The 19,040-nt window shown below is 45.8% G+C and overlaps 1 protein-coding gene across 7 annotated transcripts in view; it reads right to left on the bottom strand.

The window, feature by feature from the left end:
• ATF6 (activating transcription factor 6) overlaps window positions 1–19,040 on the bottom strand; it is a 366,260-nt gene that overhangs the window by 156,215 nt on the left and 191,005 nt on the right. For all 7 annotated transcript variants that reach the window (XR_005583814.1, XR_005583815.1, XM_039485531.1 and 4 more), the window contains one exon: window positions 15,017–15,081. Coding sequence is in view for 5 of the 7 variants with exons in the window: in XM_039485531.1 (XP_039341465.1) it covers window positions 15,017–15,081 (65 nt within the window). In the remaining 2 variants the exon portion in view is untranslated. The remainder of the gene's footprint in view (window positions 1–15,016; window positions 15,082–19,040) is intronic.

The raw sequence follows: 19,040 nt of genomic DNA, 5'->3' as shown, positions 1-19,040 counted from the left end.
ACAAATTTATTTTAGCATGAGCTTTCGTGAGCTAAAGCTCACTTCTTCGGATGCATAGAATGGAACATAAATAAATAGGTTCAGCACTTCCTCACAAAACATACTAAATCTGGATCAGAAACAGAATAAACACTCTTCAGACTCTGGACCAACCTCTTCATTAGCCTCTGATCCAAAACCCAGTAGAATCCGTGGGACTTTTCCAACGCTCTGCTGGTAGAGGTTTTGGAACCACACTAATACAGATGACAGATTCTAAGTAACCTCAGTGGATTGATCCCCTGCCTTTCAGCATTTAAGTGTTCACAGTGAGGGCTGCTGAACAAGAGCAAAGGAAAGGACTTTGGTGTATATCCAAATGCCAAGCACATGGGAATTTTCAGAAACTGCACACTGCTTTTTACTGAATCAGGCCTTACACTGAAAGGAAAGCAGCATTTCTTTTTAATGTCTACAATGTGCTCAGTCGTCACAGGCTACCACCACCATAGAAGGTGACTGTATTTATGATAAATCCATGCCATGAAGGGATGAGAAGTCTGATACATTGGTGTATGTACTGACTGCACAAATTCACCTTTTACCAGCATGTAGTAGAGGAAGAGGGGGGAAATCCATAAAGCCCTTTATTATCTGACACACCCCTTCCCCTGTGTACGTGCTTATAGATCCTCAACAAGTCATCGCTTAACCTTCTCTTGAACAAGCTGAAAAGACTGAGCTTTTTCAGTCTCTCACTGTAAGACAGGTCTTCCAGACCTGGAATCATCATTGTGGCTCTTCTCTGGATCCATTCCAATTTGGCAACTTCCTTTTTAAAGTGGGGATGGAGTATGCCATCATCAGTGTTCTATACAGAGGTATAAATCATCTCTTTCTCCTGCTTGATATTCCCCCGGCTATGCATCCTTTGATCATGTTAGTCATTTCAGCCACAGCATCACTGGGGGAGCTCACATTCACATGGTTCCCACCAGACTGTATGGTCCTTTTCAGTCACTGCTTTCCATATTAATTCCTTTGGAGTAGCAGCCATTCCCATCACTGAGAGTGACAGAGACCAGCATCACCCCTGATAGCAGAAACGAAGGAACCTGCAATGAAAGTTCCTGATCTGGATAGGCTGGGAAGCCATATGGCCATCCACATACAAGGCTTCCATGGTTCCATACCAGGAGTCTTCAGAATTTTCCATGCATCTGTAGAGAGACTTTAGATATATTATAGTTTCCCACAGGCTGTGCCTCCTGGGCAATACAAATACAATAGAGCAGAGCAAGGGAAATCTCTCATCTTCCCTCTTATTGTGTTGTCTGGGACAGCTGCTTTATTTTATTCAGTATGGCTCAGTGCATCTGGTTGTTGGAGGCTTGAGAGAAGAGAAACCTGCTCTTTGGGATCTTACCAATTCCAGGACACAGTCACTTTACAGAACTGCTGTGACTCTGACACTTCTCCTTCCCTGGACATCTCCTGGAGAGGTCAGAACCAAGGTAAAAGGCAGCTTGGCAGCGTCTACAAGGTCTCCACAAAAAAGACCTGGATTTCTTGGTCAACTCACTACCAGGAACAAAGGCAGAACTGCCTCCTGAACACCACTGCTGCATGAGGCTCTCAGAGCATCCAAGGAAGCTCCAATATATAAGAGGCTACCAGGGAGATCTTATGGAGTACAGACGTGACTCATTATTAGATTCATTCTAGTCATTTGTCTAAGCCAGATGACCTTGTGAGGGCCTCAGAAGAGATGTATACTTGAAGGACGATAGTTAAAGCGTCATACATTTTCTGAAGGATGCCTATTGGTTTGGTGTTCAGGAAAATAGTAGGCCTGTGTCTACTGTGTAAGGAATTTGGAGAGTCTTATTTATCTTAGGAGAAACGACAGAATTTGGGAGCCTGTTTGTCAGAATATCTATCTGTAGCTGGCTCTTCCCATTCAGATTGATCCTGCTTTCACACAAGGAATGCAAGGGAAAGAACATAGTTTTCTTAGTCTCATTTTGAGCCTTTCCCCGCAAAAAGGTCCATCCTCCTGTCACAGGGTTGGCGCAGGCTCTCCTACTTTTGTGCCTGCATCCTGTGTTTAGGCTGGTTTAATAGAGTATTCACACCCTCTATTGTTGAATCACCCCAGTGTCTTTATTTACAGTGCTTATGCAGTTCCCAGATCCCCCAACAGTTAGTGCCTCACAGACCCTTCCCAGGGTCTCCTGGCCCTTGAGGCTTCCTTATTGGCAAGGAGACTTAGATACTGCCCTCCTGTCTCCTCCCAGGCTAGCCTCCTCACTGAGATTTGCCTAGGGCTTTTATAGCCTTCTCCTGCCCCAGCCCAGCTGTCACTACTTAGCCCAGCATGTTCATCTGAGCCAGCCCTTGTTAGGGCTTGCAGCTGGGCTCTCTGCTGAGTACCTGCATCTCTACACCTGGCCTACTGGCCAGAGAGCAGGCTGTAGCCAGCATTTTGGCAGGGCTTTAAAGGGGTTTTACCCCTGCCCTGCCACACATCCATTCTGACCTTTCTTGTTCTCCTTTGTCTGCTAGGCTTAGAGTCCTAGCATAATGGAAACCCTTTTAAACATCACCTCCAAGAATTCAGGAGGGATTAGTCTACTGGGTCTCATTCCTCCATCTCTTCCTTGGGCGTTATGGTGGGGTGCCCCTTTAAGGGACAGTCTGGCGCTTACAGCCCAAACAGCTTGAGTGCAATCAAGGAGCCCTCTCTGGGGCTAGGCTATATGAACAGGAGAGTGAGAGAGAGAGAAGAGACCAGAAGCCATGCTGGCTGCTATGGGTTGCAGAACCCCTTGGACTCCGGATCGCTAGCCTGGTAAGACAACAGAGGCCTCAATGCCTCCTTGACTGAACCTCTGGGCTTCAGTCCTCCTGCTTCACCCGTGAGCACTGTTCAGCAAGTCCAACTAAGACAGACTCCTGCTTGAGACTTGTTCACTCTTCAGGGATTAATGCACCTCAGCAAGTATTTGCAGTGACTCAAAAAACACTGTCAAACAGTAGCCTGTATTACTCCACTAGAACACAGCACAGGATGCTCATTGGTTAGCACAGAGAAATAAAGGCTAAAGCATAGTCCATTCTGGTCAGCCCAGAGCCCAGCCAAGCTGTAGTGCACTCGTGTTCAGACTCTGTGTTTTTCTCTCCGTATCATCGTCTTAGTTCCCAAGTGAGAACTTCCTCCAGAATCCAACACTTATCCCCCACCTCACACCTTCCAATCCTTTGTTCTCAAGCTGGGCTCTATGCTCACTTTACCCAGTGACCCAAGGAAGTTCAAACCCACAATTGTTATCCATAGATGATCCAGCATATTTCTCATCACCTTGGTAACTGTTCTACCGGGCACTTCCATGATTCTTACTGCACAGTTTCTAATCAGTCAATTTACCGTTTCCAATCCACAGTTCAGAGCCGTTTCATATCTTCCCTTTCAAAAATTCTGTCACATAATTCACAATCTGAGCCTGAACTGCTGGCTGCTTTCTTGGCTGCAGAGAGTATGCGTGCGTCTCTCTGTCCTGGGCAAACCTTACTTCATCAATCCTTAGGCATTATGCCCTGTTTTCTATAAATGTTGCATCTCAGGTCTTTACAATCTCTTAGCAGGGGCTACCTGGGTCAGCTGCTCCCCTCACTGTGGGTTTACCTGAATCCCACTTCTCGGGTACCTCTACTGGTTCCCAATCCCAGGACTGATGCCTAGGCCAGTCCCCGCTGGATCTCTTTTCATACTCAGACCAACTGTCCATCTGCCAACGAGCTTCCATTACATAGCCCCTTAGTCTTCCTGTCCACTAACTACATTTTTAGCTCATGGGAACACATCTCAGAGTTTTCCAACTTCACCAACATTGAATCATAGAATCACAGAAGATTATGGTTGGAAGAGACCTCAGGAGGTCATCTAGTCCAACTCCCTGCTCAAAGTAGGACCAACACCAACTAAATAATCCAAGCAAGGGCTTTGTCAAGGATTCATACAAATCCTCCACCTGCACCCTTATCCCATCAGGCTCAATGGGTAGTGCTCAATGGCTCCCTGTTTAGTTGGCAGCTGGTATCAAGCGGAGTGCCCCAAGTGTCGGTCCTGGGGCCGGTTTTGTTCAATATCTTCATTAATGATCTGGAGGATGGTGTGGATTGCACCCTCAGCAAGTTTGCAGATGACTCTAAACTTAGAGAAGTGGTAGATACGCTGGAGGGTAGGGATAGGATACAGACGGACCTAGACAAATTAGAGGATTGGGCCAAAAGAAATCTGATGAGCTTCAACAAGGACAAGTGCAGAGTCCTGCACTTAGGACAAAAGAATCCCATGCATTGCTACAGATTAGGGACTGAGTGGCTAGGCAGCAGTTCTGCAGAAAAAGACCTAGGGGTTACAGTGGATGAGAAGCTGGATATGAGTCAATAGTGTGCCCTTGATGCCAAGAAGGCTAACAGCATTTGGGGCTGTATAAGTAGGGACATGATCAGATCGAGGGACATGATCATTGCCCTCTATTCGGCATTGGTGAGACCTCATCTGGAGTACTGTGTCCAGTTTTGGGCCCCATACTACAAGAAGGATGTGGAAAAATTGGAAAGAGTCCAGCAGAGGGCAACAAAAATGATTAGGGGGCTGGAGCACATGACATGAGGAGAGGCTGAGGGAACTTGGATTGTTTAGTCTGCAGAAGAGAAGAATGAGGGGGGATTTGATAGCTGCTTTCAATTACCGGAAAGGGGGTTCCAAAGAGGATGGATCTAGATTGTTCTGAGTGGTACCTGATGACAGAACAAGGAGTAATGGTCTCAAGTTGCAGTGGGGGAGGTTTAGGTTGGATATTAGGAAAAACTTTTTCACTAGGAGGGTGGTGAAGCACTGGAATGGGTTACCTAGGGAGGTGGTGGCATCTCCTTCCTTAGAGGTTTTTAGGGTCAGGCTTGACAAAGCTCTGGCTGGGATGATTTAGTTGAGGATTGGTCCTGCTTTGAGCAGGAGGTTGGACTAGATGACCTCCTGAGGTCCCTTCCAACCCTGATATTCTATGATTCTATGATTTCATTTGTGAAGATATACTCCCATCAGCATGGTGGCTTCCATATATGTTACACCGTAGGTCCTTTGCACACCCTGAAACACTTTCTTATAAGCCTCAGGTGTTAATGCAAACTTAAGCAGTAACACCTTTTTGAACTGTTGATAGTCTCCATCAACTGTGCCCATCTGGCTGTATGCCTCTATAGCTTTGGAACTAAGTAAGGGAGTCAACTAGGTTGTAAGCCTTCTCAAAGGCAGTGAGGTAGGCATCTATATCTCCACCTGCCTCCTCAAACTGGGGCAACAATTTGGTGTCTAGGCTCCCTGAGGAACTAGCATCCTGGGGTCTTTCACCACTTACCCCTCTATGGGACCTCTTGCTCCTCTGCTTCTCCATCTCCAGGTCATGCTTTCATTGCTTCGCCTGATGTTTTCACCATTCTTCATATTTTTGCTGCCTCTCACGATCTGCTAGCTTGTTTGCTCTTAGCTCCAACTCCCACTACTTCTAATCTAATCTAGGGCAACTGGGTTGTGAGGACACCGTGCTGATTGGGGAACCAGGTCTTGAGGATGCCTTGATGCTGCCTGTGTCATTCTCTGATTCTCTGGGAACCCTGCCTGTGTCTGGAAATAACTTTTTGTTCCAATCATCCTTCTCCAGCCGTGCAATAAGCTGTGCCTTGTTGAACTCCCCAACACTTAACCCTCTCTCCTTGCACGGGTTTATGATGACCGTCTCACAGTGGTGGTTATACACCATTTTCTTGATGTTTCCTTTGACTAGCCTTGTTTCTACTGCTGCAAGTCAGTTATTGCAAAATACTATGGGTTGATTCAGCATCCCAACTGTCATAGATCCACAGCATCAGGGCTACACACCCAGCTTTGGAACAGCACCTTTTGAGAAAGGTGAGTAGATGAGGAAGTAATACCAATTAATATATCTTCCTTCTTGCCTAATGAGGTGGTAATGCCACCTCCTTCTTCCTATGCAAATGACTTCAGGCAGTTTCAAACTTAGTTCTCTTTCCCCCACTGGGTAGCAATGCAAAATATAGGTGAAACTGAGGCACACATAGAGTGACAAAAATATTACAGAAAATTCCCACTTCATCACAGTATTACACTCACATTAATATTATATATGAATGTTAGCACAAAGTTAAGTTCACTCTTGCCCACTTCTATCAACAGTGATACTTCCCATAATACCTTCCAAAGCTAAACACAGCATTTGGCACTAGCAAATATAAACCCTGTCAAAATCAAGATACATGAGCGTTTCCTTCAGAAATGGGAACTACACAAAAATGAAAAAGTTAGTTAAAAAGTTAGTAAAAGAAGAGGGTAGAGGCAAAAAGGCATCTTTAAAAATTGGAAGTTAAATCCCACTTAAAATAGAAAATAGAAGGCAGGCCAAGAAAGAATTTGAAGAGCAGCTAGCCAAAGACTCAAAAACTAATAGCAAAAAAATTTAAGTATGTAAGAAGTAGGAAACCTGCTAAACAATCAGTAGGGCCACTGGATAATCGAGGTGCTAAAGGAGCACTCAAGGAAAAGAAGGCCATTGCAGAGAAACTAAATGAATTCTTTGCATCGGTCTTCACTACAGAGGATGTGAGGGAGATTCCCACACCTGAGCCATTCTTTTTAGGTGACACATCTCAGGAACTGTCTCAGATTGAGGCTTTGGAAAAAACTGATAAAGAGTAATAAGTCACCAGGACCAGATGGTATTCACCCAAGAGTTCTCAAGGAACTCATATGTGAAAATGCAGAACAACTGACTGTGGTGTGTAACCTATCGCTTAAATCAGCTTCTGTACCAGATGACTGGAGGATAGTTAATGTGATGACAATTTGGAAAAAAGGCTCCAGACGTGATCCTGGCAATTACAGGCCTGCAAGCCTAACCTCAGTACCAGGCAAACTGATTAAAACTATAGTAAAAAAAACAACCCAGAATTTTCGGACACATTGATGAACACGATTTGCTGAGAAAGAGTCAACATGGCTTTTATAAAGGGAACTCATGCCTTATCAATCTATTAGAATTTACTGAGGGGGTATACAAACATCTGGACAACAGAAAGCCAATGGATATAGTGTATTTAGACTTTCAGAAAACCTTTGACAAGGTCCCTCACTAAATGCTCTCAAGCAAAGTAAGCAATCATGGGATAAGAGGAAAGAAACTCTCACAGATCAGTAACTGGTTAAAAGACAGGAAACAAAGGGTAGGAATAAATGGTCAGCTTTCAAATGGAGAGCGGTCAATAGCAGTGTCTCCCAGCAATCTGTACAGGGACCTGCACTGTTCAACATATTCACAAATGATCTGGAAAAAGGGCTAAACAGTGAGGTGGCAAAATTTTCAGACAATAGAAAATTATGAGCTTAAATTGCAGCAAGGTCAGTTTAGGTTGGACATTAGAAAAAACTTCCTAACTGTCAGAGTGGTTAAGCACTGGAATAAACTGCCTACGGAGGTAGTGGATGTGACGGGATCCCAAGGGCATAGCCTGGGATGGTGGAACCGCTGTGCCCCCTTAACTCTTCAACTTGGGCTGTCTCTCACAATGCTTTGCTAGTGACAAGTAGCAAACCCCTCCAGGTGCTGTTGTCATTCAGCACAACCGCATGTGGAGCCCCACACCCAGCTAGATTGCATGAATGTTCCCAGAGCCACTCATGAATCACACAGAGAAAGGCACCAGCCAAATCCCCCCAGCTCCCAACCTTGTACCCCAGGAATACACTGTCTTGCACTGCTCAAGACGAGCAGTGCACATTTATTGATTGGTTCACCACTTCATCAATGGAAAGCGGACATACACCAGCCTTTGTAAACCTGAGCAGATTTACCAAACACTTCAGGCAAACTCACTGCTAAAGATAAACAGTAAAAGAAGTTTATTGATTACAAAAGCTAGATTTTAAGTGATTATAAGTGATAGGCAAGAAGTCTGAGTTAGTTACAAAAAGAAATAAAATACAAGCACGCAGTCTAAATTCTCAACCCTATTAGGCTGAGCAACATCTAGATTAAGCAGTTTTCTCACCCCACCGGATATTGCAGTTCATAGGACACAGCTGTTATGCTTGAAACCTGGGCCAGTCTCCTCTGTTGGAGTCTTCTGAGCATCTTTGTTGCTTTCAGCATAGGTGGGGAAGAAGAAAAGGCGAAGCATGGGGCCACTGTGTTCAGTTTTATACCCTTGGTCCGTGTGCTTGGGGAACACAAGTCCAGGCATGGCTGGTGGGCATTGCTGAGTCACAAGATGAAGCAATACCCCAGTAATACCCACGCCCTCTACACCAACATTCCACACAAAGATGGACTACAAGCCATCAGGAATACTATCCCCGATAATATCACGGCTAACCTGGTGGCTGAACTTTGTGACTTTGTCCTCACCCACAACTATTTCACATTTGGGGACAATATATACTTTCAAGTCAGTGGCACTGCTATGGGTACCCGCATGGCCCCACAGTATGGCAACATCTTTATGGCTGACTTAGAACAACGCTTCCTTAGCTCTCGTTCCCTAACACCCCACTCTACTTGTGCTACATTGATGACATCTTCATCATTTGGACTCATGGAAAGGAAGCCCTCGAGGAATTCCACCGTGATTTTAAAAATTTCCATCCCACCATCAACCTCAGCCTAGACCAATCCACACAAGTGGTCCATTTCCTAGACACTACTGTGCTAATAACACTGGTCTACAATTTTTGAGACATCGTCTGCTTCAGAGATAAAATGTGCTATTTATTATATATTTTGATGTGCTGAATTCAAATATGACAATTAAAGCAACTGATTGGCTACTGTTTCTAAGAAATTTAAGTTTTTACATTTTATGTCTATGTATATTGTGTAGATAGTAGAGTTATAATCATAAATTGTAAACCTAGGTCTTTTCATGTGTTTATGGTTGCTTTACATGATAATATTTCACCTGTCCTGTTTATGTAACACTTTAAAAATCAGCAAAAGGGTTATCTAACTAAAATTTATTATGAAACAAAAGGCAAAAAACTATTATGTACATAGTTTAGTCCTATTCAGTGTCTACTCGGTGCTTCTTGGCTTGTCTCTTGTATTCATTAAATGGAGCATCTCTTGTCACTGTCCAGCAATAGTCTGCAAGCATTGATGGGCTCCATTTGCCCTGATAGTGTTTCTCCATTGTTGCAATGTCCTGGTGAAATCGCCGCAGTGCCACGCTCACTGCTCCGCAGTTCGGTGGAAAAAAATCTAGATGAGAGTGCAAAAAATGTCTCTTTAGTGACATGTTGCAACCAAGGCTGTAGTTGTCTGCCTTGTTGTTTCCGAGAAAATTTATTGCCACTAACTGGAAGGCTTTCCATGCCGTCTTTTCCTTGCCACGCAGTGCATGGTCAAATGCATCATCTCGAAGAAGTTCACGAATCTGAGGACCAACAAAGACACCTTCCTTTATCTTAGCTTCACTTAACCTTGGAAATTTTCCATGGAGGTACTTGAAAGCTGCTTGTGTTTTGTCAATGGCCTTGACAAAGTTCTTCATCAGACCCAGCTTGATGTGTAAGGGTGGTAACAAAATCTTCCTTGATTCAACAAGTGATAGATGCTGAACACTTTTCCTCCCAGGCTCCAATGACTGTCGGAGTGGCCAATCTTTCTTGATGTAGTGGGAATTTCTTGCACGACTATCCCATTCACAGAGAAAACAGCAGTACTTTGTGTATCCAGTCTGCAGACCAAGCAAGAGAGCAACAACCTTCAAATCGCCACAAAGCTGCCACTGATGTTGGTCATAGTTTATGCACCTCAAAAGTTGTTTCATGTTGTCATAGGTTTCCTTCATATGGACTGCATGACCAACTGGAATTGATGGCAAAACATTGCCATTATACAGTAAAACAGCTTTAAGACTCGTCTTCGATGAATCCATGAACAGTCTCCACTCATCTGGATCGTGAACGATGTTGAGGGCTGCCATCACACCATCGATGTTGTTGCAGGCTACAAGATCACCTTCCATGAAGAAGAATGGGACAAGATCCTTTTGACGGTCACGGAACATGGAAACCCTAACAACACCTGCCAGGAGATTCCGCTGCTGTAGTCTGGAGCCCAACAGCTCTGCCTTACTCTTGGGTAGTTCCAAATCCCTGACAAGGTCATTCAGTTCACCTTGTGTTATGAGGTGTGGTTCAGAGGAGGAGGATGGGAGAAAATGTGGGTCCTGTGACATTGATGGTTCAAGACCAGAAGTTTCATCCTCTTCCTCTTCCTCGTCTGACTCAAGTGAGAATGATTCTGGTGCATCAGGAACCGGCAGTCCTTCTCCGTGGGGTACTGGGTGTATAGCTGATGGAATGTTTGGATAATGCACAGTCCACTTTTTCTTCTTTGACACACCTTTCCCAACTGAAGGCACCATGCAGAAGTAACAATTGCTGGTATGATCTGTTGGCTCTCTCCAAATCATTGGCACTGCAAAAGGCATAGATTTCCTTTTCCTGTTCAACCACTGGCGAAGATTTGTTGCACAAGTGTTGCAGCAGCATATGTGTGGGGCCCACCTCTTGTCCTGATCTCCAATTTTGCAGCCAAAATAAAGGTGATAGGCTTTCTTAACCATAGTGGTTATACTGCGCTTTTGTGATGCAAAAGTCACTTCACCACAAACATAGCAGAAGTTATCTGCACTGTTCACACAAGTATGAGGCATCTCTGCTCACTTTGGCTAAACAGAAATGTGTCCCTTTGCAAAATCAAACACTGACAAGTAAGAGAGCACAACACTGTATGATTTCTAGAGCTGATATAGGGCAATTTGTTCAGCAGTTGTAAGCTTTGTTATGATTGCATCATCCATGACTTCTAGGAATAACATGATGCAATTCATATCATGTATGACGCAATACGAGCTTCAGATTGCATCATTCATTGTTTTGCCTAAAAAGCAAGTACTGTCCAAACCCAGTCATAGATTTATTCATAGATCCAGTCAAAGATGTATTTTAGTCATTTCTGGTTTAAATTGAGATCCCTTCCCTTTATAACTCACTTATCCTCCGCTATTCCCAAGTCAAGGATCATATATACTGACCCAATAGCATAACTTGAAAACTAGAGCCAATCAACAATTTTAAGCATCATTTTCGTTCTCAGTGACCCAGAATTAGTAAAGTTTGACAACATTTATTTCAGAAGCATTTTGGCTGTAGAGCAGTGTAAGCGATGGTCACATAAACACCACCCTATACCGGAAACCCACTGACCACTATACTTACCTACATGCCTCCAGCTTCCATCCAGGACACACCACACGATCCATTGTCTACAGCCAAGCTCTAAGATACAACCGTATTTGCTCCAATCCCTCAGACAGAGATAAACACCTACAAGATCTCTATCAAGCATTCTTAAAACTACAGTACCCACCTGCTGAAGTGAAAAAACAGATTGACAGAGCCAGAAGAGTACCCAGAAGCCACCTACTACAGGACAGGCCCAACAAAGAAAATAACAGAACACCACTAGCTATCACCTACAGCCCCCAACTAAAACCTCTCCAGCACATCAAATCTACAACCTATCCTTAAAGATGATCCCTCACTCTCACAGATCTTGGGAGACAGGCCAGTCCTCGCTTACAGAGAGCCTCCCAACCTGAAGCAAATACTCACCAGCAACTGCACACCATACAGCATAAACACTAACCCAGGAACCTATCCTTGCAACAAAGCCCGATGCCCGCTCTGTCCACATATCTATTCAAGTGACACCGTCATAGGACCTAATCACATCAGCCACGCCATCAGGGGCTCGTTCACGTGCACATCTACCAATGTGATATATGCCATCATGTGCCAGCAATGCCCCTCTGCCATGTACATTGGCCAAACCGGACAGTCTCTACGCAAAAGAATAAATGGACACAAATCTGACATCAGGAATCATAACATTCAAAAACCAGTGGGAGAACACTTCAACCTCTCTAACCACTCAGTGACAGACTTGAAGGTGGCAATTTTGCAACAAAAAAACGTCAAAAACAGACTCCAAAGAGAGACTGCTGAACTTGAATTAATATGCAAATTAGACAGAATTAACTCAGGCCTAAACAGGGACTGGGAATGGTTGGGTCATTACACTAATTGAATCTATTTCCCTATGTTAAGTTCTCCTCACACCTTCTATGGGTCATCTTAATTATCACTTCAAACGTTTTTTTTCTCCTGCTGATGATAGCTCATCTCAATTGATTAGACTCTTCCTGTTGGTATGCATACTTCCACCTTTTCATGTTCTCTGTATGTATAAATATCTCCTGTCTGTGTGTTCCATTCTATGCATCCGAAGAAGTGAGCTGTAGCTCACGAAAGCTCATGCTGAAATAAATTTGTTAGTCTCTAAGGTGTCACAAGTACTCCTGTTCCTTTTGCCAATACCCCAGTGTGTCTCCTGTGAGTGAGAATTGTAATTCCTCTCCTGGACAATGGCTGGTGGTGTCTGGTCAGCACCCACCCGGCATTGGTTACCTCCCTTGTCATTGTTTCTGGAGAGCTAGTATCTGGGTGCTTCCCAAACCCACAGTATATTTTAGTGAAAACTATACAACACAATTCTTATAATTTTATATGCCTTAGTGATACACATGTCTAGATGGGACAATGGGTTTCAGCAGATCATAACCTTTCCCCGATACCTCACATGGCATGCTTTATATGCAATATCACAATTATATATAGATGATGAATATGAGGGTTACAAAGCACTCCCCTGGGGTATAAAGTGTCACAGTGGAATCTCCATCATTGGAGATTTTTAAGAGCAGGTTAGACAAACACCTGTCAGGGATGGTCTAGATAATATTTAGTCCTGCCATGAGTGCAGGGGACTGGACTAGATGACCTCTCAAGGTCACATCCTGTCCTATGACTCTATTCAAGATATTTAAGTCCAAAGCTGACTTCAAAGAGTTACAAAGGGATTTCCAAAAAATGGATGAATGGGCAACAAAATGACAGATGATATTCAATGTTGATAAATACAAAAAGAAGAGCAACAAAAATGAGTAGGGGTATGGAACAGTTTCCATAAGAGGAGAGATTAAAAAGACTGGGACCGTTCAGCTTGGAAGATGATGACTAAGGGAGGATATGATAGAGGTCTATAAAATCATGAATGGCGTGGAGAAAATGAATAAGGAAGATTTATTTACTCCTTCACATAACAAGAACCAGGGGTCACCCAATGAATTTAGTAGCCAGCAGATTTTAAACAAACATAAGGAAATACTTCTTCATACAACAATCTGTGGCACTCATTGCCTGGGGATGTTGTGAAAGCCAAAAAAACAACGGGGTTAAAAAAAAATTAGATAAGTTCATGAAGGCTATTAGCCAAGATGGTCAGGGATGCAACCTGATTTCCTGGGTTTCCCAAGCTTTTGACTTCAAGAAGCAGGGGGTGGACAACAAGAGGATGGATCACTGTTCTGTTCAGTCCCTCTGAAGCATCTTGTATGGGCCACTATTGGAAGACAGGATACTGGGCTAAATTGACCATTGGCCTGAACTAGTATTGGCCTTTCTTATGTTCTACCTGGTACAGGTAAGGAGTGCCTTCATGGCCCAACTGGTTTGGAATGATGTATTAAAAAACAAGAGATAAGGGGTATGCCATGGTACCAGAAAAAGAAGCTAACGAGCTGATTGGTGAAGATTAGTCTTGGGTGACGTATACAGTGCTTTTAACTTGTAATCAGGTCTACTGTAAATATAGGCAGTTTGGGGACCAATTTAGGGAGCATATCTTCTGTGTAATGTGAACTGGCACTCTCTGAGAAACACCTGCCCAGAAGGATCAGTAATATAGTAACTTTTTCTTTCCTATACTGTACTGTAGTTTACTTTTAGCAACAAAATTGGCTAAGTTTGCTTGTTTGGCCTCTTGAACATTTTTCATAACAAAATACAAGTGTAGTTGGTCAATTGGCTATACTTTTAATCAATAAGCCTGATATGAGTTTTAGAGACTTTGCCTGCTCAGACTCAAGGCTCTGAGGTAAGGGCCTTATGAATTGGGTGAAGCGGCTCCTTCCCTGACCTAAGAGAAAGGGAGAAAGCCTGCCTTCTTTCTACAATCAGAAACTCTGCTGGCTGGGTTTGGTTTTGAGGCCTTCTTAAAAAGGATGTTTTCTTTCTTTCTTTTTGCAGTGTCCCAGGATATTAGAGAGACAAGGTGGGTGAGACAATATCTTTTTGGTCCAATAAAACATGTTTTCTTTTTGTCAATTTGCTTTTGGTCTCGCTGTCTTGGATCCTGCAAAGGAGGAGACGTTTAAAACTCCCCTTCCTCCAAAGAAGAGTGGGCAGGGAAGATCAGTAGGAGATGAGAGAGCTATCTGTCTGTTTTAGGTTTTCTTGGCTCTAGCATAGAAGCCTTCTCTCTCATGATGAGGGTCCCTGGAATGCTCTCAAGGAGAAGAAACCCTTCCCTTATTGGAGCTACTACACTTTGTAGCCTTCTTGAGCACTTGAATATTCCTGTAGAGTCCTCCAGGCATCTTCCTAGCTTGGGGACTGGATTGATGGATGGACTTCTCACCGAGACCGGCCCTATGCTTTTTTCTGAAGGTTCTCTCTTCTTAGGAAGGGACTCAGTGGAGCGAGAGGAGGACTCCAAGAGTCATTGATAGAAACCCTAGAGGAAAAGGAGAAAGAGCCATAACACTAGGGTCTCTCCAACTTAAACGCCCCAGAGAGTGAACAGAAAGATTCAAATACACTAGTTTAATAAGGGTCAGTAGTTTTGCCAGTAGAGGTAGATGAAGTCTGAGGCAAATTATGAGAGCCAGATGGGGTATTCAGAGGTGGGCAAGAGAACAGGTACGTGTAAGGTAATAACCAAACAGAATATCTAAACACCGCTAATCCAGATGAACAGGATTTGTCCTACCTTACCTGATGCTGGGGTCTGTGTTTGGCATGGCGATCAACTGAGAATCTGCATTCTCCCCTGTAGAGCTCTGAAAAGGGAAAAATAAATCACATCACACAAAAGGGAAATCAACAAACAGTCTCACTGAATTCAACACTATACTGTATATGAAACCAGGTCGCCAACAATTGGTGAGTACGGATTACCTTGCAGCACAAATCTGAGACAGGTGATCACAGATTCAAGTCCAACAGCTGGGTATATGCCCAAGTCTGACAATAAGGCTATAAATTACTTAGGGGGAAAGGGAGAAAATGACTGCTTCACTTTAAGAAGTGCCATTTTGGGAAGAAGAACTGTTAAGCCCACTGCTTTCTGTCAGTCGCAGGCGGCTATCACCGGTAAAATGTAAAGCTCAAGGGAACTTTAACAAATATAGTGAATAAAGCATGACACCTTGACTAACGTTCCATCGCCTCATAAAACAGATGCTAATGTTGAAAGTCTGTGTGCAAGCTACTGTGAACACATGACTGCTGCCATGGGTGGCAAGTTTGTAAAAATTTTGGTGGGGCCCAGAACCCCCCCCCCCAACTCCGCCCCCACCTGCCTAAGGCTCTGGGAGGGGGCTCGGCGGGGGAGGTCTGGGGTGCAGATCCTGGGCTGGGGATTAGGGTGCAGGAAGGGTGCTGGGTGCAGGCTCTGGTCTGGGGCAGGGGGTGGGTGTGCAGGAGGAGGTGAAGGGTGCAGGCTTTGGGATGGAGTTTGGGGTTGGGAAGGGGTGTGTGGGATGGGGGAGGGAGTTTGGGGATAGGAGGGAGTGCAGGGTGAGGACTGTGGGGCTGAGGATGAGGGGTACATGATGCAGGAGGGGGCTCAGGGCTAGGGAAGAGGGTTGGGCTGTGGGTGAGGGCTGTGGATGAGGGGTTCATGATGTAGGGGCTCAGGGCTGGGGCAGAGGATTAGGTGCGGGGATGAGGGGTTCATGATGTGGGCGCTCAGGGCTGGGGCAGAGGATTAGGTGTGGGGGATGAGGGCTCTGGCTGGGGCTGAGGAGTAGGGTGCAGGGGGATGAGGGCTCTGGCTGGGGCTGAGGATTAGGGTGCAGGGGGATGAGGGGTTCATGATGTGGGGACGCTCAGGGCTGGGGCAGAGGATTAGAGTGCGGGGGGAATGAGGGCTCTGGCTGGGGCTGAGGGTTTGGGGTTGGAGAGGCTCAGGGTAAAGGCAGCCTGCCTTGCCAGTACTGGCGGAGGGCAGGCACTAGGACCCTGCGGCAGCAGACAGCAAATCTGCTGGGAGCCCTCCCGGCAGCAGCGCGCTGCGTTCTGTCAGGCAGGGACGCAACACAACGCGGCGGAGGGGGGGGAACACGTGGAGGGGGGGTGGCAGACGGGGGCTGGGACCTGCTCCAGGCAGGGTCGCGGCGGCGGGGGGAGACCTGCGGTGGCTGGGGCCGATCCAGGCAGGACCGGGGGGGGCGGGAAGAGACCCAGCTCCAACTATTGCTGGAGCAGGGCGCCCAGACCTGAATATTGGTGGGGCCCGAGCCCCACACAAATATATAACCTGCCGCCCATGACTGCTGCAGTGTTCCCAGCAGCTACTCCATTAGCAGTATCTAATTAGATGCCTCAAGAATGAAAGACCTTGTATAGGAGCCAAAATCTTTTCCACTGCAGAATGATTTAACTGCTGCAGAAATAGCCAACACAACATTCTAATTAAAAATAACAGTATAAAAAATCAATATGGTCCCTATTAAATGGATCAAATACTACTAACTGATGGATCTCAAAACACAGTGCAGTTCTTCAGCTGTGTAGTGAGGCGGGGTGGCCTCCCACGGACCTGCAGTGGGAGGAACCCCTCACTGAACCCTGGTGGATGGAGTCAGGCTGTGCTCATTCCTCTGGCTGGAAGTCAGTGGACAGGACAGGAAGTAGAAAAGGCGGGTCTGGGAGCTCCGTTGGGCTGCAGCTGCCGGAAGAAACAGTCGCCTCCTGCTCGCTCCTCCTGCTCGCTGGGAGACTGCTGAAGGCCCCTGGGGAGCTGAGGACTGGCCGGGGCCGCCGGAGCCGAATGTTGCCCAGCCCACAGAAAAGTTGCCAGGACTGCCACAGGCCTTCTACCCTGATGATTTGAAGAGCCCTTTACAGTCCCAGGTACAACCTGAGGGGGAGTTAGGAAGTAGCCCAGGGGCAGCCGACCCTAATCTGGCTGCAGCACTACCTGAGCTTAGGTCAGCATGTTGCAGTCAGGGTCCCTGCTGACCCCGTGGCAGACCACTCTTCCACTGTTAGGGCCCTGGGCCAGGATGCAGTGGAGTGGGCGGGCCTGCATCCTCCCCAACTCTGGGGTGGCACTCTCCCCTTTTCTCGGCCAAGAGGCCAGTGTTTGTCGGCCATCCACAGGAGATAGGATGCCCGAACCCATTGCTGCTTGGCCCTGAACACAGGCTCGAGCCATAGACCTTGATTGCCCTGCCTGACTGAGGGCCCGGAGCTAACTAACTCAGTTGTTGCTCAGCCCTGACCACAGGCCTGAGCTATAGACTCATTACCCTGTCCTGACTAAGGGCCTGGGCTACCTGTGTCTGTTGCTCACCCCCCTGAACACAGACTGAAGCTATTGTCGCCCCACTAATTCCCCACGGTAGGCGACATGCTGGGACGTAGTGAGGCAGGATGGCCTCCCATGGACTTGGAGAGGGAGGAACCCTGCTGCTTAACCACAACAAGCTGGTGTAAACTGATGTGGACACATTGTCTTAAACAGAGCTATGCCAAGTTTCACCACCTTAGGATCTGGCCCTTCATTATTACCGGGGAAACATCAGTGAGTTGTATTTGCAGAGGGATCCTGTTTGAATTGGTTCTCAACCCTATGCTGCTCAATATTTTTATCCATACTCTGGAATAAAGTATAAGCTTATTGCTGATAAAGTTCGCAGATGACACAAAGCTGGGTGAGGTGGTAAATAATGACAGCAACAGGTCACTGATAGAGTGTGACCTTGATTGCTTGGTAAGCCAGGCCCAATAAAACAAAACATGTTTTGACACAGTCAAATGCAAGATCACACGCGTAGGAACGAGAAAAAGAGGGTAACTTTTCGTAACTATTGTTCTTCAAGATGTGTTTCTCATCTACATTCCACTGTAGGTGTGTGTGTGCTCACCACATGCACTGGTGCCGGTAGTTTCTCCCTCAGTGGTATCCGTAGGGGACCAGCTCTGGCACCTTCTGGAGTAGCGGACATATGTGCTGGTATTAGGGGCACTGCTGCCCCCACCTTCAGTTCCTTCTTCCCAGAACTCTGCCAGAGGGGAAGGAGGGTGGGTCATGGAATGGACATGAGCAACATATCTCAAAGAACAACAGTTATGAAAGGTAGCCATCTTTTCTTCTTCAAGTGCTTGCTCATGTCCATTCCATTGTAGGTGACTCCCAAGCAGTACCTCTGGAGGCAGATAGGAGTTCATGAACATGGCTCTGCCAAAGCCAGTATCATCTCAGGCCTGCTGGGTGATGGCATAGTGCGTCGTTAATGTTTGTACCAATGACAACATTGTGGCTCTACAGATGTCCTGGATAGCCCTTGAGGAATGAGCCATCACTATTGGTGGCAAGTACCGATACAGGTGATGATCCAAGCCAAAATCCTCTGAGAAGACACCAGGAGGTCCTTCATCCTGTCAGCCACCATAATGAAGAGACCATAATGAAGAGTTCAGTAGATCTGTGGAGGGCTTGGTGCACTCCAGGTAGAAAGCCAGGGCATGCCTGACATCAAGGGTGTGCAGATGCCTCTCCTCATTGGATGTGTGAGGCTTTGGACAAAACCAAAGATCTGGTTCTGGAAGATATCCTGGTTGACATGGAATTGTGACACCACTTTTGGCAGGAAGGCTGGATGGGGATGCAGTTGGACCTTATCCTTGTAGAACACTGTGTACAGCAGCTCTGACGTGAGGGCTTTAATCTCTGAGATTTATCTCACCATGGTAATAGCTACAAGGAATGCAACCTTCCATGACAGGTGTG

This window comes from Mauremys reevesii, linkage group 8, assembly GCF_016161935.1.
Source record: "Mauremys reevesii isolate NIE-2019 linkage group 8, ASM1616193v1, whole genome shotgun sequence".
Classification (NCBI taxonomy): domain Eukaryota; kingdom Metazoa; phylum Chordata; order Testudines; family Geoemydidae; genus Mauremys; species Mauremys reevesii.
The sequence above is the reverse complement of the archived record's forward strand: the minus strand, read 5'-3'. Positions and strand labels throughout refer to the sequence as shown.